We start from the raw sequence: 24,085 nt of genomic DNA on the forward strand, positions 1-24,085 counted from the left end.
CCAAACATGTACAGCGGAGGTCGGGAAGAGGTTAAAAGAAATCTGCCAAGACATAATAAATAATTGTGGACCTCTAAAAGTCTGGTATATCCTTGGGAGCAACTTCCAAATGCCTGAAGGTACCACTTCATCTGTTCAAAGGATAATATGCAAGTTTAAACACCATGGAACCACGCGCCATCATACCGTTCAAGGAAGAGACACATTCTGTTTCCTAGAGAGACTAAGAGCTCTTTCACACGAGCGGATCATCTGCGTGAAAAGACAGCCAAGCCCAGTTCCGGACAACAGAGACACGGAGCAGTAACATGATTGATAATGCTCTTTGCCTCTCTGTGACCTTTTTACTATAAAATCACAGTGACACCTTTATCTCACTGTGATTTTGTAGTAAAAAGGTCACAGAGAGGCACGGAGCATTATCACCCATGTTAATGCTCTGTGTCCGGAACAGGGCTTGGCTCTCTTTAACGCAGCAGATTACCCGCATGGCATCCGCTCGTGTGAAAGAGGCCTTAGGAAGAAGCCACTGCTCCAAAACTGCCATAAAAAGCCAGGTTACAGTTTGCAACTGCAAATAGGGACAACAATCTTACTTTTAGAAGAAAGGTCCTCTGGACTGATGCAACAAAAACTTAAAGGGAACCGGTCACCAGTTTTATGGTGTCCAAACTAAGGGCAACATGAATAAGTGATTGATTCTCTTAGCACAATGCTGGGTCACTTTCTTTAATTGACCCAGTCAATCTGCCAACATCTTGTATTGAAAAGCTCCAGCTGATAATGATGAGTCCTGAATATTCATGAGCTCCTGACTCTCCCCGCCCACCTGCTGCTGAATGACAGTTTTTTTTCCATATGAATCAGCAGCAGGTGGGCAGGGGAGTGACTATAGCTCTGAATTAAAAAAACACTGGACTCAATGACATCACGCTGGACTCAAATCAGCTCATTAGCATGCGGCATGAGGCATCTTTGTGTGTATATTATGAGGTAACCATCTGTCACACCAGTAAGTGAATACATCTAAGGTACTTTTTAGTAGTTAATGATTGTATATAATTAGTTCGATTATAATCAAATATCCACGACAGGTTCCCTTTAACTCTTTGACCATAATAAACATATGAAGGAAATGTATGAAAGAAAAAGGGGAGGATTGAAAGTCAAAGAACATAATCCACACAGTGAAGGACAGGGGTGGCAGGTTCAAGCAACATCTCAAGACATCAGTAAGGAAGTTGAAGTGGTTTTCCCATCTCAATATTTGCGGCATATTACTAGGATATGCCACAAACCTCAAATAGGTTTCTGGTCCAACCTCTGTGACCAGAAACTATCTCCACAACAGGGCCCCCTGAAGTGAAGGGAGAGCTGCCATACAAGCCAGGCCACCCTTCATTTACCAATATCGGAGTTCCGAATATAGCCAATTGCTGCCTCAGCTATTTATAGCAGTCTCAAAGCGGAGAATGGAGAGGTGGCCGCGCTTGCGCAGTCGCCCTTAATTCACTGCTATAGGACTTCTGAAGAAAGTCGAGTGTGATCGCTTAGCTATTTTTGGGAGTCCAAAAACAGTGAATGGAGAGGATGCCATGCATACATGGTGTGTTCTCCTCCAATTCATGACCCTGTTCTAGAGGTGGGACCTGCACCTAGCTGACATTTGTGGCATATAACTAGGAAATGTTGAGATGGGAAAACCTCTGTAAAGCTTGGCGCTAATGGATCTTCAAAATGGACAATTTTACCCCAAGCATATTTCCAAAGCTGTAGCAAAATGGCTTGAAGGCAACAAAGTGAAGGTATCAGAGTGGCCATCACAAAGCCCTGACCTCAATCCAACAGAAAATTTACGGGCAGAATGGAGTGTGTGAGCAAGTGGTCTACACATCTGATTCATTCACATCATTTCTGTCAAGAGGAATGGGCCAAAACTCCACATGTTGTGAGAAGCTTGAAGAAGGCTACCCAAAACATTTCATCCAAAGGTAGACAATTTAAAGGCAATGCTACCAAATACTAACCACAAGTATACAAACTTCTGAGCCACTGGGAATGTGATGAAAGAAATAAAAGCGGAAATAAATCACTGTCTCTAGTATTATTCGGAAATTTTACAGTCTTGAAATAATGTAGTGTTCATAAGTGTGTGCTAGGATGAGATGAGAGAGAGCGCTATATATAGTGGCTGGGAAAGGCTTAATACGCTGTAGGAAAAGTAGACGACCCTTGTGGGATCTGTTAAGACAGTCATGCTAGTTCTCAGAGGCATCTATAACACTGAGAACAGCTGAATCAAATGTCTTCTACATATATGGTCATTTTATTTTTAGGGAGGAACGCAGGCATTTCTCTCCACTCTCGGTGGTATAGTCCTGGTCTGATCTACTGCAAATATAATAAGTAAGTACAGTCCGGAAAAAATAACTCCGGCTGTACAGGTCTTTCTTCTTATTGATTTACAGAACTGAGGACAGATGGGGGCAGAGGGCTCAAATCCCATCATCACCTCTTCCCAATTTGTCAGTCTGTTCACCCAGCAAATGCAAGACTGTGATTTCCACCGTGACATGGGCATTTTAGTATTATCACATACACATTTATTATTCATCAGAACTGAAGATGCATCGCGCTGAATTATTCACCAATTCCTTTCCCGCTGTTTGAAGAAATTAAATCAAAGTCTATTAAATTAGAAAGTCGTCTACATTTCATGTCAGAAAGGTGCCACTTCTATTAAAAAGCATTACGCCGCCAGAAAATGAAGGCGTGTAATGCTGCTGTAATTCTACAGCGAAGCTTGTCTCAATAAGTTCTGCAAATAGCTATTAATAAAAAACAAGGTAAGAAAGCCGCGTATTAGGAGAGATCTCTAGGTTACGTTAACACGATTGTGTTTTGTAGTCCGCAAACGGGTGATCCACAAAACAAGGATACCGGCCCTGTGGATGCTGCATCACAGTGCCGACCTATTGACTTCAGTGGGTCAGTGGTCTGCAGGCTTCCGTGTGCTACTGCATCCAGACGGCCGCGCCGCAAAAGATAGCACATGACCTAGACTTCACTGCAACATGCGGACCATTGAAGTCAATGGGTCTGCATTGTGATGCATGCACGTGGCGGATATCCGTGTTTTATGGATTCACTGTTTGAGGACCGCAAAACACTCAGGCTATCTTCACATCTGCGGTAGCAGTGTTTTGGTAGCCTGTTCCGGTAGGCAAGCAGAGAATTGTCTGGACACAAACCGCAGAAGGCAGCAGTTTGTGTCCAGAGGGTTCTCTGCTTGTCAGCTGGATGCGAACAGATTGTCTGCCGGACCCCATTATACTTTAATGGGGCCGGTGGACATTCCGTTCACATCCGGCAGTGCCGGACCCGGGTCATTCTCTGAGGGAACAGCCTGCCGGAATGAAATACGCAGATGTGAAGCTAGCCTTGCGGTTGTTTAAAAGTAGCTTAAGGCCTCGTGCACACACCAGAGCCATGTACATACAGCGGGAGAGCGGCAGACAAAGCCTGTACTACAGAACCATACACATACGATGCCTCTGTACACTACCGCATCATGAGGATATTCTGCCCTGGATGGAAGGAGTTTTAGAATAGCTGATCGCTGGTAGGTATGTAAACTGGCTTTCAGACACTGACGTGCTAGTGACGTTCGCCTGCCAAGCATATTATACATAATGTCTTCTGTAAAGTGTAGAGATGTTCATAGCATACATTATATTATAGAGACTCACTTGTCGTGACAATGATCTCCACTTCTTAGAGTCTAAAAAAATTAAAAAAAAGCAACATTAAAAATAAACAGATTAGAATACGTTAGTCCCAAATCAGGACTTGCACGACATGAACATTTACACATATCTATGAAACAAATGAAACCGTTACTGGGACCATAATGAGTGCAAAGAAGTATTTGTTTCAAAGGTTAATTTCTCCCTTTTGGAGCTGTTCCCGTCCTTTGGCCTCCCAACCACTCCCGCTGTAGTTTGATGGGTAGGGCTAGACAATGTCCTTGGCATACAGGCAGCAGAATGGTTCTCGGCCCAAAACAGACTCCAAGATCTGCTGTGCATGCGCTGATGTGTTATTACTCGGCGCTTGCTTGCAGGTTCATCAAACTGCAAAGAGAATGGCTAATAAAGGGGATCTTTCATGCACCCATGGCATATCCACAGAATTTCATAATTTATATTGAAGGGAATGGAGACAGTTGTGGATATGGGTTCACCACTGCCTCAATTCATTCTCTATGTTCTCGACATAGCTGCGGACCCTTCTCTTTTAGAAACTTATGGCATATCCTCTCGATAGGCAGTAAATGACTGAATACCCTTTTAAGACTTCCTATAAGTGCCAGTGAGAATTCACGTAAGTTTCAGTAACTGTGGCCAAATGTGTCAGCCAATGGCAGTGTCAGTTTCCTCTAAAAGGTGTTTATTGGGATTTATTACCTATCCATATGATAGGTCATGAATATCAGATTAGTGTAGGTCCAATACCCAGTACCCCCCACTGGTTAGTTGTTAGCGGCAGCTACAGGTTCTGGAAGTAAACAGTGTACAATGCCTGAAACACCACAGCTTTGTACACCGTGTAGTGGCCGTTCGCGGGTACTGCAGCTCAGCTCCAATCCATTTGAATAGGAGCCTCAGCTACAAAGTGTAAGGAGCTGTGGTGCTCCAGCTTTGTACAGTGTTTACTTCTGTGGCTACCGCTGACTAGTGATCGGTTGCGGTGTCGGACCCCTACCTGCATTATAATGATTATCAATCCTATGGATAGGGCATATATCATGGGTAACCCCTTTTAAAAGGAATCTAGAACTTATGACGGGTGTTGGACTCCAACAATCTCATACTGATGACCTATCCTATGGATAACCCTTGTGTGATTGACGTGGTTTCTTCACTTCTGTGCTCAAAACAGCACCACTCTCAGCAACACGGCCACAACTCAGCCTTATCGACTAGGATGGGCAGAGCTAAAGTAGCAGACACAGCCGCAAACACATGCGAGCCGCTGTGTCAGGTTTTGTAGTGAAGGAGGTAGCTGTTCCAGCAAGCATCGCCCTTCTTCATTTCACTGAAATGGACCTCACCGATCACATATTGATGACCTATTATAAGATACTGGACATGTTGGTGTGAAATATAATTTCTGAATTTCTTTCTGTATGAGCAATGCTTTGTAGTCTAATGGGCTTACAGTCGGTATACCACTGAAATATGTGAGCCCCTCTGCCTCAATTATTTACCGCTGGGGTTAGATGTATAATGTACTAGACTAGTGATAAGTAATACTTACTCCGTGGCTCATCAGTAGTGACAGAGTCTAAGAAATCCCTTGGCGTCATGTACAGTTGTCCTTCAAATTCTAAAGATGCAAATACACGAAACCTCTGTTCACGGGAGCTAGCAAACATGTCTAAGTCCTCAAATTCTGTTTTGTCTGCCGAGTTCTGTAGGGAGAGAAGGCAATGTTAATAAATCTGCTGTATGTAGACACATAGGAGGAATTTATTAAGACTGGCGTTTCATACACAAATCTTATCAAGAAGTGCAGTGTAGTAAGTTGCGCCAAATTTATTAAGAGGTGCAGAACTTCTGTGCGCAAGAAAAGCAAATCTAGACCCTTTTAGTTTTTTCACATTTTGTTATGTTGCGGCTTTCTGCTAAAATAAAATAAAAGTTCCCCCATCATTCTGCACTCAATATCCCAAAATGAAAAAGTGAAAACAGAATTTTAGAAAGGTTTGCAAATTGACAAAAAAAATGGGAAAATCTTAAATTTTACCGGGACGAAAATATTCAGACCCCTTTACTATGACATTTGAAATTTAGCTCTAGGGCCTCCCATTTCTCTTTATCATCTTTGAGATGTTTCTACACCTTGATTGGACATCCACTTCAGATGATTGGACATGATTTGGAATGATACAGCCCTGTCTATATAAGGTCTCACAGCTGACAATCCATATCAGAGCAAAAACCAAGCCATGAGGAGGAAAGAACTGCCTGTGGAGCTAAGAGACAAGATTGTGTGGAGGCACAGATCTTGAGAAGAGTACAAAAACATTCTGATGCACTGAAAGTTCCCAAGAGCACAGTGTCCTTCAAAAGTTCAAAACAACCGGGACTCTTACTAGAGCTGGCTGCACCACCAAACTAAGTAATCGGGAGAGAAGGGCCTTTGCAAGAGAGGTGACCAAAAAATCCAATGAACACTCTAGTGAGCTCCAAAGATCCTGTGTGCAGATGGGAGAATCTTACCGAAAGTCAATCATCACTGCAGCACTCCACTAATCTGGGCTTTATGGCAGAGTGACCAGAAAGAAGCCTCTCCTCAATAAAAGACACATAAAAGTTTGCAAAAAAAACACCTAAAGGACTCTCAGACTGTGAGAAAAAAGATTCTTTGATCTGATGAAACCAAGATTGAACTTGTTGGCCTCAATTCTAGGTATCATGTTTGGAGGAAACCCAATATCATCCCGATTCCCTACAGTGAATCATGGTGGTGGCAGCATCATGCTGAGGGGTGTTTTTTAGTGGCTGGACAGGGAGACTGATCAGAGTTAAGGGAAAGCTGAATGGAGCAAAGTACAGAGACCATATTGATGGAAACTTGATTCAGAGTGCTCTGGACCTCAGACTGAACTGGAGACTTACTTTCCAAAATTATAATGACCCTAAACACACAACCAAAACAACACAGGAATGGCTTATAGCCAACTCCGTGAATGTCCTTAAGTGGCCCAGACAGAGTTTGAATCAAGTTGATTATCTCTCTCAAGACCTAAAAATGGCTGTCCACCGATGGTCCCCATCCAACCTGACAGAGCTTGAGAAAATCTGCAGAAAAGAATGGCAGAAAATCCCCAAATCCAGTTGAGCAAACCTTGTGGCATCATATCCAAGAAGACTGGAGGCTACCAAAGTTGCTTCATCTAAGTACTGAGTAAAGGGTCTGAATACTTATGTCAATGCAAGATTTTATTTTTTCATTTTCAATAAATTAGCAAAGATTTAGAACATTCTGTTTTCACTTTGTGATTAAAGGGTACAGAGTGCAAAATGATGGAGAAAAACTTGGGAAGAGGGTATGCAAATGAGCTTTTGTGGATGAGGTTTGGTAAAATCTCATCCATTTTGCTGCTACTGTAATACGCCAACCCTTAGTTAAAACCAAACTAATCACAGCATTTTCAAATCTGTAGCATGTCCTATCTGTTGCGGAAGAGCAATCCACGGTTAAATTCTGCACCAAACACAACAACGAAATCCTCATGTTATCTGCCGGTTCTACAGAGATCTCTTTTTTGATGACCATTGCAACTGTGTGGGGACAGTTTGTTGCCCTGTCAGTGTGAACAAGAAGGTTTCCTTTCACTGATAGTAAGGAGAGATCACCAAAAATGGTGGAGTAGCTGTCAAAAACTGCAAAGAACTGAAACACAAAGCCACATTTACTAATGCTGTTTAATATCTAGACAGGTTTACTTAGCTGAGGCTATCAGATTAAGCATCAAATTTGTGCCACATGTTGTGTGATAGACATTGCATCTTGGTAGAAGTTTCGATACTCTTCTTTACTTTACACCAGTATAGCCAGTTCAAGACTGACCGGGCTATTTACCCCCCTAACTGACCGGGCTCTGTTAGTATCTGCCTCTTTGAAAGCCATAACTTTTTTTCCGTTCAGTTATGCAAATAATTCTTTTGGTGATACATGGGGCTTTATTTTTATGTCACTTTTATTTTAGTAATTTTTTATAACCAGGAATACGTACAAAAAGGCGGAAAATAGTATGTTTTGCACATGTTTAATTTGTTTTGTTAAAAGCACCTAAAATATATATTTTTTTTTATTATGTCCCCTTTCCATAACAGGCATTTTGATATAAGGGATGTATCGGTTATAGTGACTGGGGGCAGGACTAAAATCTGCATTGGGGCATGTGGTGGCTTTTTTTCTTTATTTTGCCTTTATTTTACCACATTGTGCATCCCACTTCACTATCGCCATGCAACTATATATGTTGGCGGTAGGGTCTTTGAAAATGGTGTCTGATCCAGAGTGCAGCGGGTGCCACAGCAGACACCCAAGGCTAATGTCTACGATTGGCAATAATGCCAATCTCAGGGATTTAAAGGGATTGTTCCACAAAAAATATTCTACGATTTTGAAACCAGCACCTGGATCTGAATACTTTTGTAATTGCATGTAATTAAAAATTTTGTATAGCCACTGAGTTATTCAATAATATGTCTGTACAGCGCCACCTGCTGTTTTTTTATTATTATTATTATTTCTTTGTTCAGCTCACTGAGATGGCCGCACATGCTCAGCTTCATTCTTCCACTGCCTCCTGAACTGTGATAGGGAGAGCATGGACACGCCCCTTGAGCTGCAGCAGAATAGACACTCCCCTTGAGCTGCTAGTTTGATATAAATCTAGTAGAGCAATGAATGGGGAGATCTCCAAATCTATGTGAGGTACAGGGCTGGTTCTAGCTTTGTTAGAAAGAGGTTGTCATGTACTATATGATGTCCGGTTTTCATTTTTTTACATTATTCATGGGATAACCCCTTTAAGCCTTTCAGATGCTGTGGTCAAATGTGACATGGCATCTGAGAGCTAAAAAGCCTGCGAGCGAGTGTCCCTGAAGCTGGACTGGCTTACCCTCGCTGACACTGGGGAAGGCGTTCCTTAAAGAGGACCTTTTACTAGTTTAAAAACTAAAAACTAACTATATCAGTGGGCAGAGCGGCACCCAGGGGTCCCCCTGCACTTACTAGTATGTCTGGGCGCCGCTCCGTTCGCCCGATATAGGCTCCGGTGTGTGCAGCTCCTCTTTTGTACGGGGCGGAGTTTTTGTATTAGGGTTGTCCCTTGATGCAGCGCTGGCCAATCGTAGCGCACAGCTCATAGCCTGGGACTCCAGTTTTTAAACTAGTGAAAGGTCCTCTTTAACCCCTTAGAGACTTAGGATGTACCGGTACGCCCTGTTTCCCGAGTCCTTAAGGACTCAGGACGTACCGGTACGTCCTAACTTTAAATCGCGATTGCGGCGCGGCGGGGGTTAATTGTGACAGGATGCCCGCTGAAATCATTCAGCGGGCATCCTGTCACAATGCCGGAGGGGGTCATGTGAGCCCCCCCGTATCGGCGATCGCCGCAAACCGCAGGTCAATTCAGACCTGCGGTTTGCGGCGGCGATTGGGCGCTGCCATCGGGTCCCCATGCGGCTGTAGGGGGGACCCGGTGGCATGGAAGGCAGCGCGATGTCTAAGGAAGGCATCGTGCTGCCTTCCGGTGACGAGCCTGTGAGATCCAGCCCCCTGGATCTCACAGGTAGGAAGCTGTATGAGTAATACACACTGTATTACTCATACAGCCAATGCATTCCAATACAGAAGTATTGGAATGCATTGTAAAAGATTAGACCCCCAAAAGTTCAAGTCGCAAAGTGGGACACAAAATAAACTGAAAAAAAAAGTTGAAAAAAAAAAGTGAAAAAAAAAGTTGAAAAAATAAAGTTTTCCCCCCCAAAAATGAAAAGTTTCAAGTAAAAATAAACAAAAACATCATTTTCCCAAAATAAAGTTAATAAAAAATTGGTAAAAAATAGGGGGGGGGGGGAAGTATACATATTAGGTATCACCGCGTCCGTATCGAACACCGTAAAAAATAAAAACTGTGCTAAATAAACCATTTTTTTGTCACCTTACATCACAAAAGAAGAAGTAAGGCAGCTCTCACCTGCAATAGTAGAATCACCAGAGGTGCACGGATGCCGCTCCTGGATGCGGTATATGCAATAAAAAAGAGAAGAAAATCCGGCTCTCTTCGGTGAAAAAATGAAAAACTTTATTCCAGCGAATTAAAATCCATACAGGTGTACATGAAACAGTCAATGCATTTCAGACCTCAAAGAAATGTGGGTCCTTCCTCATGACAAACATTACATCACAAAAAGTACAACAGCAAGCGATCAAAAAGGCGTTTGCCTACCAAAATAGTACCAATCTAACTGTCACCTTATCCCACAAAAAATAAGCCCCTACCTGAGACAATCGCCCAAAAAAATAAAAAAAATATGGCTATTTAAAAAAGCTGTTATTGTGTAAAACTTACATAAATAAAAAAAAAAGTATACATATTAGGTATCGCCGCGTCCGTATCGACTGGCTCTATAAAAATATCACATGACCTAACCCCTGAGATGAACACCGTAAAAAATAAAAACTGTGCTAAATAAACAATTTTTTGTCACCTTACATCACAAAAAGTGTAATAGCAAGCGATCAAAAAGTCACACGCACCCCAAAATAGTGCCAATAAAACCGTCATCTCATCCCGCAAAAATCATACCCTACCCAAGGTAATCGCCCAAAAACTGAAAAAAGTATGGCTCTCAGACTATGGAAACACTAAAACATGATTTTTTTTGCTTCAAAAAAGAAATCATTGTGTAAAACTTACATAAATAAAAAAAAAGTATACATATTAGGTATCGCCGCATCCGTGACAACCTGGTCTATAAAAATATCACATGATCTAATTTGTTTTAAATAACAAAAAAAAAAAAACGGTGCCAAAACCGCTATTTCTTGTTATCTTGCCTCACAAAAAGTGTAATATAGAGCAACCAAAGATCATATGTACCCTAAACTAGTACCAACAATACTGCCACCCTATCCCGTAGTTTCTAAAATGGGGCCACTTTTTTGGAGTTTCTACTCTAGGAGTGCATCAGGGGGGCTTCAAATGGGACATGGTGTCAAAAAAACCAGTCCAGCAAAATCTGCCTTCCAAAAACCGTATGGCATTCCTTTCCTTCTGCGCCCTGCCGTGTGCTCGTACAGCTGTTTACGACCACATATGGGGTGTTTCTGCAAACTACAGAATCAGGGCCATAAATATTGAGTTTTGTTTGGCTGTTAACCCTTGCTTTGTTACTGGGAAAAATGGATTAAAATGGAAAATTTGCCCAAAAATTTAAATTCTGAAATTTCATCTCCATTTTCCATTAATTCTTGTGGAACACCTAAAGGGTTAACGACGTTTGTAAAATCAGTTTTGAATACCTTGAGGGGTGTAGTTTTTAGAATGGGGTCACTTTTATGGAGTTTCTACTCTAGGGGTGCATCAGGGGGGCTTCAAATGGGACATTGTGTAAAAAAAAACAGTCCAGCAAAATCTGCCTTCCAAAAACCGTATGGCATTCCTTTCCTTCTGCGCCCTGCCGTATGCCCGTACAGTAGTTTACGACCACATATGGGGTGTTTCTGTAAACTACAGAATCAGTGCCATAAATATTGAGTTTGGTTTGGCTGTTAACCCTTGCTTTGTAACGGGAAAAAAATTAAAATGGAAAATCTGCCCAAAAAGTTAAATTTTGAAATTGTATCTCTATTTTCCATTAATTCTTGCGGTTAACGACGTTTGTAAGATCAGTTTTGAATACCTTGAGGGTGGGTTTCTATTATGTAAGCCTTGCAAAGTGACTTCTGACCTGAACTGGTCCCTAAAAATTGGGTTTTTGAAAATTTCTGAAAAATTTCAAGATTTGCTTCTAAACTTCTAAGCCTTGTAACATCCCCAAAAAATAAAATATCATTCCCAAAATGATCCAAGCATGAAGTAGACATATGGGGAATGTAAAGTAATAACTATTTTTGGAGGTATTACTATGTATTATAGAAGTAGAGAAATTGAAACTTGGAAATTTGCAATTTTTTAATTTTTTTTTATAAATTTGGTTTTTTTTTTATACATAAAAATAAATTTTTTTGACTTCATTTTACCAGTTTCATGAAGTACAATATGTGACGAAAAAACAATCTCAGAATGGCCTGGATAAGTCAAAGCGTTTTAAAGTTATCAGCACTTAAAGTGACACTGGTCAGATTTGCAAAAAATGGCCAAGTCCGTAAGGTGAAATTGGGCAGAGTCCTTAAGGGGTTAAAGGGGTTATCCAATTTCTCAAAACCCCCCACATGTGCCGGGCCCTTCACTGGTAATATACTTACCCGGCGCCGCTCCTGGTCCCCGCACCGCCGCTGCTGCTTCTCCCTGCACACGAATGAAAACATCCTGTGTCGAGGAAGAATCTCCCTAGCATCGTGGATGACGCTAAAGAGGCTCCTCCCCATCCCCGTCTGCCATTGGCTGTTCCTCCCCCAACACCGGATGTTTTCATCCGTGTGCAGGGAGAAGCAGCGCCGGTACGGGGACCAAGAGCGGGGTAAGTATATTACTGGTGAGGGGCCTGGCACATGTCGGGGGTTTTGAGAAATTGGATAATCCCTTTAATAGTAATAGGCCTAAGCTTGTGCAAGGCTTCCAGGCCTATTACTGGTATATTCCAATGCAGGCTTGCAGTGTATTGGCCCCTTAGTGACCGCCTTAAAGAGTCATATTGGTGGTCACTACGGGGCTAAGGTTAATTAAAAAAACTGGCATGCTCAATAAACAAATCTGGCGTATTTTACGAACCCACCAAGCCATGCGTCCTTTATAAAATTGTTTGGTGAGACGCAAAAGCAAAAGCATCTCAATCAAGCATACATGGAACTCTGGTGTATTGTGAATAGTAAGGCTACTTTCACACTAGCGGCAGGACGGATCCGACAGGCTGTTCACCCTGTCGGATCAGTCCTGCCGCTATTTTGCCGTGCCGCCGCTCCGTCCCCATTGACTATAATGGGGACGGGGGCAGAGCTCTGGCGCAGCACGGCAGTGCACAGCGAAAGGCCGCCGGACTAAAAGTACTGCATGTCCGACTTTTTAGTCCGGCGGCCTCTCACCGTGCACTGCCGTGCTGCGCCGGAGCTCCGCCCCCGTCATAGTCAATGGGGACGGAGCGGCGGTCCGGCGAAATAGCAGCAGGACGGATCCGACAGGGTGAACAGCCTGTCGGATCCGTCTTGCCGCTAGTGTGAAAGTAGCCTAAATCTGTCCCAAAGTATTTCAGAAAGATGAATAACTTTTTATTACGAGATGATTATTTTCTTTATCATTTCTTCTCGGCAGGCCGGCAGATGACCTCTTGGTCGCACTCAGAGCAGAGCTGTTCAGGCGGAGAAAAAAGCACACAGAGCGGCTGTCATCCCTGCGTTGTCACCTCACAAATATATCACTTAGTTTGTTTTGTAACCTAATTGATTTTGAAGCTATTGAATGAAAGGCTGCAATTAGAGGATCTTTGAACTACCGTCCATGCTTCTTTTTAAGCCAAGCGCAAAGTACGACACAGAAGAAGTTTGTTGCTAGCGAGGAACCCAGACACGTGGAACAATGGGAACAAGCTTAAAAGATGTTTGCCGGCAGTGTCCAGCGGCAGATGACTATCTCACTATAGCCGCCATTCACTCACTCTCCAGAGAAGAAAGCAGCTGTAAGGTCAGGTTCACACACGGAGGTTAGCTGGATATTTTTATGCAATTTTTATAGCCAAGGGCAGGAGTAGATTGTGAGGATACCTTTGCATGAGACGGATATGCTGTGGATTTGCTGCATCTGATGTCTACCTTTCTCTATCTCTACATTTTACAGTACAGCAAGGTGGAAGAGCATGTAAGAAATCTCATACAGGCTGCAAAAAACAAACAACAAAAAAATCAGCTAAATAGGCCGCACCGTAGGTCATGTATATTGTATTCTATGAGAATTTAAAATTCTCATGTACACGATGCAGTTTTTCTTATGTGCGGATTTTAAAATGTTCATTTATATTATTTTTCCTGACCAGCGTTTTTCCATTCACTTTAATGGGGAGAGTAAAATCCGCACCAATTGATAAACATCGTCTGTACAGATTTCTCTGCGAACACCTGCGGATTTCATTGTGGATTCTCCGCACATAAATCCCGAGCGTGTGCATTGACCCTTACAATGCACAGCATCTGCAGCAAAATCCGCATCCAATTTGCAGAGGAATTACTACCTGACAAAATCCGTCCTGCGTGGTCGTACCCTATGGGTATAATCTAAAAATGCATGCTGAAAGAATCTGAAGTTTATTTGCTGTGGAATCCAAAGCAGAAATCTGAGGCTGAAACCACAGATTTGTAGCTAAAAGGCCCCTTTCACACGGGCGAGAATTCCGCACTGGTGCAATGGTTGCTAGGAGACGATCGGGATGGGGACCCGATCTTTATTATTTTCCCTTATAACATGGTTATAAGGGAAAATAATAGCATTCTTAATACAGAATGCTAAGTAAATTAGGGATGGAGGAGTTAAAAAAAATTAATAATAAAACTCACCTCATCCACTTGTTCGCGCAGCCCGACTTGTCTTCTTTCTTCTTCTTTGAGGACCTGGGAGGAAAAGGACCTTTGGTGACGTCACTGCGCTCATCACATGGTCCATCACCATGGTGATGGACCACGTGACGGACCATGTGATGAGCGCAGTGACATCGCCAAAGGTCCTTTTCCTCCCAGGTCCTCAAAGAAGAAGAAAGAAGACAAGCCGGGCTGCGCGAACAAGTGGGTGAGGTTAGTTTAATTTAAAAAAAATTTAACCCCTCCATCCCTAATTTACTTAGCATTCTGTATTAAGAATGCTATTATTTTCCCTTATAACCATGTTATAAGGGAAAATAATAAAATCGACAAAACACCCAACTCGGGTTTGGGTCTGGGTACCAAACATGCCGATTTTTCTCACTCTCGTGCAAAACGCATTAAAACGCTTTGCACTCGCACTGAAAAATCGCACATTTTCCCGCAACGCACCCACATCTTGTCTGGCCCTCGCAGGCGACGCCCGTGTGAAAGAGGCCAAATGGCGCGGAATCGCCCCTTCAAATAGTTCGCCTCATGCATAGTACCCGCGCGGAAAACTCGCCCGTGTGAAAGGAGCTTAAGGGCTGCTTCACACGAGTGTGTGCAGTCTGGAAATCATGTTCCATGTATGAGCGTGATCCTCCGTTCTGGACATTGCTCGTCTTGCAGGAGTGCACGGCTTTATACTGATTTATAATGCTGTGTGTCTCTGCCTGACCTTACTTCTAGAGAATCATACTGACAGCTTTAGGTCACCATGATTCTGTAGAAGTAAGGTCAAGCAGAGACACACAGCATTATAAATCATAACGCCGTGTGCTCCTGCAAGTCCAGAACGGAAGATCACACTCACACATGGAGTACACGCTCATGTGAAACAGCCCTAACAATCCGATAATCCTCCACTCTCCTTGTCCAGATTCAGAGAAGGAATGTGAGGCCATAACCCAGCAGGAGGTCATCAACCGGCCAGCAGATTACATCCGGCCAAATCATTTAGACAAATCCATATTGTAGTAAGAAAGTCTAATACCTTTTCTGACCAATGGAAGATTTATTTCTGGCCAGGTAATAATTGCAACTTAGGGCTCATGCACACGGTCGTGCTGAGGACCGCAAACTAGCAGTCCGCAATTGACGGGCACCATCCGTGTGCCTGCCGTTTGCGAAAGCGGACCAATTCACTTAAATGGGTCCACGATCCGCAAGATTCAGTCCGCACCGGGAAAAAATAGAACATGGTCTATATTTTTGCGATGTAGAAGCACGGATTGAGATCCCACGGAAACCCTCCGTAGTGCTTTCACTCCGTGCCTCCGCTCTGCACCGCTCCATTGCGAATTGGGTCCACATCTGTCATACGGCCGGGACCCATGTATAGTGGACCTGCTGTTTGAGGGCCATATCTATGGGCACCTATAGCCAGAACCCCCTTCATTCGTGCACAACCCCTTTAAGTTCAGAAAGAGCAGAGGTTTAAATGTATAAATTACACGTTTTACTTTTCCCACAATGCTATCTATCAATCTACTCCGCTCCTCCTGCTCTATAACATGCTGCCTGCAGATTGTGCTACATTTCGTGGTGATGGGTCCTCTTTAATGGCGTTTTTGGACACTTTTGTGATTTTAGCAGCTTTTTTTACATGTGTTTTTTGGTGTATTTCTTGCAGTAACACCAGCTCCATATGTTAACTGAAAATCTATGAAAAATATGAGACAAACAAGCGATTTTAGCTAATGGTCTTTTTGTTAATTAGGTGCCATTTTTCGGGTCTCAGCCAACTACTGAAAAAACACAGCAGGCTGAAACTTTTGGCCCTTTTTCTGGTGTTTTCACTTCTCTAAAGGGAGAAGATGCCAGAAGAAAAGATGGTGCACACAGTCGCTTAGGAAAAAAAAAATAAGTCACTGCAGATTCATGTGTGGAGGACCCTAAAGGTAAAGTCATACGATGCGTATTTACAAGCAGAAAACCCACATTAAATTCGCACCAAATCTGCATAAAAATTGCACATAAATCTGCACTATTTATCGTGGTTTTGGTGCGGTTTTTATTGTGGATTTTGTTGCACAGAGGCATTGCGGGTGACGTGCGACGGGAAGATGCAGCAGCGGCCGTGCCGGCATCAAGAGTGACGCCAGTGCCAAGCAGCGGGGCAAGTATGACCTGTATGAGGTGCCCGGGTAATCCCTAAGGGCTCATGCACATGAACGTATTTTGTTTATGTGTCTGTTCCGTTTTTTTTGCGGACTGTAGTTACTGAAGTTACTCTGTCAATTTCTGCATGTAAAAATGACACAAAGTGTACATGAGATCTGGCAAATGTCACTCACTTTGCTGGTACCGTATCACTTTGCGGTTTTTCCGCACGAGAATCCGCACATGCAGTAATCCACAATGCGTGCATATGTGCTAAAGGGGCAAATACTGCACGACATCCGCAAGAAGTGGAAAGGTTATCCCTGTGAATTTCTGAGCACTACTGGACAAACCTGATGAAACGCTAGAGAAGACATTAGTTTGTCTCAGGTACGTTTCGTGAAAAGTCTGAGGAATGACGCAAATGCATGAAGGGATTCTGGAAAGTGCAGGTTCGTTCTTTCAGGAGGAGATCAAACACCACAAGCGGGCTTGCACCTTTCTGAAAGTAGCCTGCGCTGTTAGATACGGGGGACTCGGAGCAAACATAACGAGGAAGATCAATCTCCCTGACTCTGGTTATGTTACTTCATTATCCTATAGGTAAGAAGAGAAAAGGGTCACCGCCAAGGCATTGTCTCACATTACCTCAGGTCAGTAATTCAAAAGTTTCACTCAGCAGCTAAAATATTTGGTTTTCCCATACAGACCAGATTAAATGCCAGATAAGGGATTCACTGGCTGACAGAGGAAACCGATGCCTACAAGCTGATAATGCACCAAACATTGGATCACTTCTCTGGGCCCCCACCAACACCCTGTCCTTCATCAGCCCCAGGTACCTGCCAATGATCATCATGGGGTAGCAAGGTGGGAAAGGCCTGACGTCAGAGGCGACATAATGGCTTCCCTACTAATGAATTCTCCTTACTAGATAAGGCTACTTTCACAACCACGTTTTGTGCCGATCCGTCATGGATAATACAACCTTCTGCATCCGTTTACAACGGATCCGTTTGTATTATCTTTAACATAGCCAAGACGGATCCGTTTTCTATTGTGCCAGTGAAAACGGATCCGTCCCCATTGACTTACATTGTGTGAGAGAACGGATTCGTTTGGCTCAGTTTCATCATACGGACACCAAAACCCTGCAAGCAGCGTTTTAGTGTCAGTCTCCAAAGCGGAACTGATGCAAACTGATGCATTCTGAGCGGATCCTTTTCCATTAAGAATGCATTAGAATGCAAACTGATCCGTTTTGGACCGCTGGTGAGAGCCCTGAACGTATCTCACAAACGGAAAGCCAAAACGCCAGTGTGAAAGTAGACTAACTGATCAGATGGTCCTCACCTGGAGATGGCACCTACGGTAGAAGAATGCCCTGACTTCTGCCATCATTGGTAGTGTGCCTGTGTATATAGAGGACGTAAGGATATATACTGGTATATATATTTTATGTAGTGTGAAGATATATATATCGCCAGCACAATGAATAAGAAAGTGCATTTCTATGGTAATCTAAGTTGGGTTCATCAGAATCTACTTCTACTGACCTTAGAATGAGGCCTTTTTTTGGATATTTAATACTAGTGGATTGCCCGTCCCAGGACGGTGTCTAATACAAAATGCATCCACTCAAGGGCAGAATTCTTGTCCCAGAACATATATATAAACCTCCATGTTCACGAAAATTACTTAGTGGAATTAGGAAAAACTGTTGTAATGCAAAGGCAGTCGCTATTCTGAATCCATAAAATACCTTGGACAACCCAACGTGGAGGTCCATTTGCCCCCATGCTTGGGCTGCAGGAACCACTCGGCACAGGAGCCGCTAAGCACTCCCTAGCACCTGCATCACACTGTACATCCCTGTACAGGACTTCGATGTGGGGGGCGCTGAATGCAGCAGGAGCCGCTGTGCAAAGAAGCCGGTGAGCATCCTGAGGATAGGTTATTAGTGTTAACCCCTTACCGACATATGATGTAATAGTACGTCATGGCGGCAAGTGAATTACATCATGGTGATCGGGAAGGCACCGGAGCGGTGCACGCCCGATCACTGCAGGGTCCTGGCAGTTCCTGATAGCCGGGCCCCTGCTGTATCCGCTGGCATCGCTGTAAAAGCCGATGCCGGGGGATTAACCCCTTCTATGCCGTAGTCAGCGCTGTCAGATGTATTGTAATGCATTGCAGAGGGGATCAGACCCTCAAAAGTTGAAGTCCCACAGTGGAACAGAAATAAAGTTTAAAAAAAGGTGTTTTTAATAAAAAAAATTGTTTCAAGTAAAAAAAGAAAGAAACACCCCTTTTCCATGATTTTATAATAAAAAATTGAAAAAATAAATAAAAAATACACATATTAGGTATCACCGCGTCCGTAACAACCGGCTCTATAAATATATCACATGATCCACCCCGTCCGATAAAAACCATAAAAAAAAAAAAACTGTGTAAAAAAAGCCATATTTGTTACCTTATATCACAAAAAGTGCAACATCAAGTGATCAAAAAGGCGTATGTCCCACAAAATGGTACCAATAAAACCGTCACCTCATCCTGCAAAAAATGAGGAGCCCCTACATAAAATAAAAAAAAATCGCAAAAAAAATAAATAAAATAACTTTAGATCTCAGAACATGGAGACATTAAAACATAATTTTTTGGTTTCAAATATGCTATTATTGTGTTAAAGTGAAATAAATACAAAAAGTAATACATATTAGGTATTGCTGCATCCGTAACAACCTGCTCTATAAAAATATCACATGACCTAACCCCTCAGCTGAACACCGTAAAAAGAAAAAGTGCCAAAAAGGCCATTTTTGGTCACCTTACATCACAAAAATTGCAACGCGAAGCAATCAAAAAGGCATATGCCCCCCAAAATAGAAGCAATCAAACAGTCACCTCATCCTACAAAAAAATGAGAAAAAGAAAAAAAAAGAAAATGGAGACACAAAAACATAATTTTTTTTCAAAAATGCTTTATTATGTAAAACTGAAACAAACAAAGAAAGTAGACATATTTTATATCATTGTGTCCGTAACAACCTGCTCTATAAAAATAACACATGATCTACCCTGTCAGAGAAATTTTGTAAAAAATAAAAACGGTGCAAAAACAGCCATTTTTTTGGTTACCTTGCCTCACAAAAAACGTAATATAGAGCAATTAAAAATCATATGTACCCCAAAATAGTACCAATAAAACTGGCACCTTATCCCCTAGTTTCCAAAATTGGGTCACTTTTTGGGAGTTTTTACTGTAAGGGAACATCAGGGGGGCTTCAAATGGGACATGGCATCTAAAAACGAGTCCAGCAAAATCTACCTTCCAAAAACCATATGGCGTTCCTTTCATTCTGTGCCCTGCCGTGTGCTCTTACATCAGTTTACGACCACATGTGGGGTGTTTCTGTAAACCGCAGAATCAGGGTAATAAATATTGAGTTTTGCTTGGCTGTTAACCCTCAATGTGTTAAAGAAAAAAGAGGATTAAAATGGAAAATCTGTCAAAAAGTGAAATTTTGAGATTTAACATAGAAACATAGAATGTGTCGGCAGATAAGAACCATTTGGCCCATCTAGTCTGCCCAATATACTAAATACTATGAATAGTTCCTGGCCCTATCTTACATGAAGGATGGCCTTATGCCTATCCCATGCATGCTTAAACTCCTTCACTGTATTTGCAGCTGCCACTTCTGCAGGAAGGCTATTCCATGCATCCACTACTCTCTCAGTAAAGTAATACTTCCTGATATTACTCTAAGGCCTCACGCACACGACCGTTGTGTGCATCCGCGTCGGTTCCGTAATTTTTCACAGTTTAGCGGAGGTCCCATTCATTTCTATGGAGCTGTGAAAAACTGATAGTCCTCCGTTTTTTCCTCCGCGTCCATGATTCCAGGCCGTCAAAAAAGATAACCTGTCCTATTCTTGTCAGTGGAAAACGGAGGACGAACCCATTCAAGTCAATGGGTCCGTCAAAAAAAACTGATGCACAATTGGTATGTCATCCGTGTCCGCGTCCGTTTTTTTCTACAAGACCTTGGTGCAATAAAATTACACTTTTCATTAACCTTCCTTTTTTTTCCCCTGTCAGACATAAAAAGGAAGTCACAAGGAAACACAACTGAAGCAAAATCGGACACGGACCACTGAAGCCAAATCACTGACAGTGAAAAAACATTGTCGTGTACATGAGGCCTTAAACCTTTGCCCCTCTAATTTAAAACTATGTCCTCTTGTAGCAGTTTTTCTTCTTTTAAATATTCTTTCCTCTTTTACCGAGTTGATTCCCTTTATGTATTTAAAAGTTTCTATCATATCCCCTCTGTCTCGTCCTTTAATCTTTCCTGCCAAGTTTTATCCTGCAATCCATGTACCAGTTTAGTAGCTCTTCTCTGAACTCTCTCCAAAGTATCAATATCCTTCTGGAGATATGGTCTCCAGTACTGAGCACAATACTCCAAATGAGGTCTCACTAGTGCTCTGTAGAGCGGCATGAGCACCTCCCTCTTTCTACTGGTAATTCCTCTCCCTATACACACAATCATTCTGCTAGCATTTCCTGCTGCTCTATGACATTGTCTGCCTACCTTTAAGGCCTAGTTCACCCGAACATTTTTTTTGCAGGTGTACGGGCTGTTTTTTTGTGTTCCGTAAACGGTCCGTATACGGAACCATTCATTTCAATGGTTCCGCAAAAAAAACGGAATGTGTTCCGTTTGCATTCCGTTTCCGTATTTCCGTTTTTCCGTTCCATTGAAAGATAGAACATGTCCTATATTTGGCCGCAAATCACGTTCCGTGGCTCCAAAAAAAAACAGTCAATGGGTCCGGAAAAAAACGGAACACATACGGAAATGCATCCGTATGTCTTCCGTATCTGTTCAGTTTTTGCTGAACCATCTATTGAAAATGTTATGCCCAGCCCAATTTTTTCTATGTAATTACTGTATACTGTATATGCCATACGGAAAAACGGAACGGAAACACAACGGAACTCAAAAACGGAACAACGGATCCGTGAAAAACGGACCGCAAAAAACTATAAAAGCCATACGTTCGTGTGAACTAGGCCTAAGTCTTCTGAAATAATGACCCCTAAATCCCTTTCCTCAGATACTGAGGTTAGGACTGTATCACTGATTTTATATTCTGCTCTTGGGTGTTTACGCCCCAGGTGCATTATCTTGCACTTTCATCTCCATTTTCCTTTAATTCTTGTGGAACACCTAAAAGGGTTAACAAAGTTTGTAAAATCAGGTTTGAGTAACTTGAGGGGTGTAGTTTCTACAATGGGGTCATTTATGGGGGGTTTCCACTATGTAAGCCCCACAAAGGGACTTCAGACCTGAACTGGTCCTTAAAAAGAGGGTTTTGCTTCTACAATTCTAAGGCCTAGTTCACACGCAATACACGGCCACAGTTCCGTGTGCATTCCGCATCACGGATGCGTACCCATTCACTTCAAAGGGTCCGCAAATCCGGAATTGCGGAACGGCCGCACGGAACAGGACCCCTTTGGAAGCAGTACTGAGTGCTTCCGTGGGGTTGCGTCCCGTACTTCTGTTCCACAAAAAGATAGAACATGTCCTATCTTTTTGCGGAACGGGCGGATCGCGGACCCATTAAAGTGAATGGGTCAGCGATCCGATGCGGCTGACCTACGGCCGGCGATCGTGCATTGCATTCGTGTGAACTAGGCCTAAGGCCTCTTTCAGACGGGCGATATTTCCACTCGCACTGAATCCGGACCCATTCATTTCTATGGGGCTGTGCACATGAGCGGTGATTTTCACACATCACTTGTGCGTTGCGTGAAAATCGCAGCATGCTCCTCTTTGTGCGTTTTCCACGCAACGCAGGCCCCATAGAAGTGAATGGGGCTGCGTGAAAATCGCAAGCATCCGCAAGCAAGTGCGGATGCGGTGCGATTTTCACGCATGGTTGCTAGGAGACGATCGGGACCCGATCTTTTTTCCCCCCCATATAACATGGTTATAAGGGAAAATAATAGCATTCTGAATACAGAATGCATAGTACAATAGGGCTAGAGGGGTTAAAAAAAATATATAATAATTTAACTCACCTTAATCCACTTGTTCACGCAGCCGGCATCTCTTCTGTCTTCATCTTTGCTGTGCAGTAGGAAAAGGACCTGTGATGACGTCACTGCGCTCATCACATGGCCCATCACATGATCCATCACCATGGTGATGGATCATGTGATGGACCATGTGATGAGTGCAGTGACGTCACCACAGGTCCTTTACCCAGGTCCTGAAGAAAGAAGAAAAGCCAGGCTGCGCGGATTAAGGCGAGTTAAATAATGTTGTTGTTTTTTTAACCCCTCCAGCCCTAGTTTACTTAGCATTCTGTATTAAGAATGCTATTATTTTCCCTTATAACCATGTTATAAGGGAAAATAATACAATCTACACAACACCTAACCCAAACCCGAACTTCTGTGAAGAAATTCGGGTTTTCGTACCAAACATGCCGATTTTTCTCACGCGCGTGCAAAACGCATTAAAATGTTTTGCACTCGCGCGGAAAAGTCGCGCATTTTCCCGCGACGCACCCGCATCTTATCCGGGCCAAAAACATGACGCCCGTGTGAAAGAGGCCTAAGCCTTCTAACGTCCCTAAAAAATAAAATGACATTTACAAAATGATGCCAACATAAAGTAGACATATGGGAAATGTTAAGTACTAATTATTTTAAGAGGTATCACTTTCTGTTTTAAAAGCAGAGAAATTAAAATTTATAAAATTGCTAATTTTTCAAAATTTTGGGTAAATTTGGGATTTTTTTCATAAATAAAGGTGAGATATATTGACTCAAATTTATGACTATCATGAAGTACAATGTGTCACGAGAAAACAATCTGTGAATGGCTTGGATAAGTAAAAGTGTTCCAAAGTTATTACCACATAAAGTTACATATGTCAGATTTGCAAAAAATGGCCTGGGCAGGAGGGCGAAAACTGGCCCGGGGTAGAAGGGGTTAGTCTCGGAAAACCCTTTACTTGAGAGGGCTACTGCCACATACCTGCTCTTTATGTGAATTTCTTATACCATGTTACACTGCTGCAGTTCTTGTTAACCAGTCAAACGGCACAGAATTGGAGACAACTTAACAATAGCCTTTGGTGCATCACTTTATATTAGGCACCTTCTTTGCTAAAAATAAACACAAAAAACAACAAGTACTCTGTAAAAGTGGTGCCACGGAGCTGTAACGGAGATGGTGTCATAAGCCCTGGTCTGAAGTGCAGCGAAGGGTCAGGACACAAGCCTGGAATACCCACGGCATGTATCTGGGTGATTAGGTTACCATTGCCTTTCTATAACCCTGAGAGGGTGATGAGCAGGCAGAGTACTCGATACAAACATCCAAGAGCAGCAGATGCCGGATCATGTGTGGAACACACACGTCCAAGACCCCTTTCACACAAGCGAGTTTTCCGCGCGGACGCAATGTGTGAAGTGAACGCATAGCACCTGCACTGAATCCTGACCCATCCATTTGGGTCTGTGTAAGGCCTCTTGCACACGACCGTGTGTCCCCCGTGGCCGTATTGCAGACCGCATACGACGGGTCCGCAATACACGGGA

At 42.9% G+C, this 24,085-nt stretch overlaps 1 protein-coding gene across 3 annotated transcripts in view; it reads right to left on the reverse strand.

Annotated features, from left to right (window-relative positions):
* Nucleotides 1–24,085, reverse strand: part of MICU3 (mitochondrial calcium uptake family member 3) — a 193,284-nt gene that overhangs the window by 136,781 nt on the left and 32,418 nt on the right. For all 3 annotated transcript variants that reach the window (XM_040418799.1, XM_040418797.1, XM_040418798.1), the window contains exons 2-3: nucleotides 5,320–5,473; nucleotides 3,750–3,781 (exon numbers count right to left, since the gene is read on the reverse strand). In XM_040418799.1, coding sequence (XP_040274733.1) covers nucleotides 3,750–3,781; nucleotides 5,320–5,473 — 186 coding nt within the window. The remainder of the gene's footprint in view (nucleotides 1–3,749; nucleotides 3,782–5,319; nucleotides 5,474–24,085) is intronic.

The sequence above is a fragment of the Bufo bufo genome, chromosome 2, assembly GCF_905171765.1.
Source record: "Bufo bufo chromosome 2, aBufBuf1.1, whole genome shotgun sequence".
Lineage (NCBI taxonomy): Eukaryota > Metazoa > Chordata > Amphibia > Anura > Bufonidae > Bufo > Bufo bufo.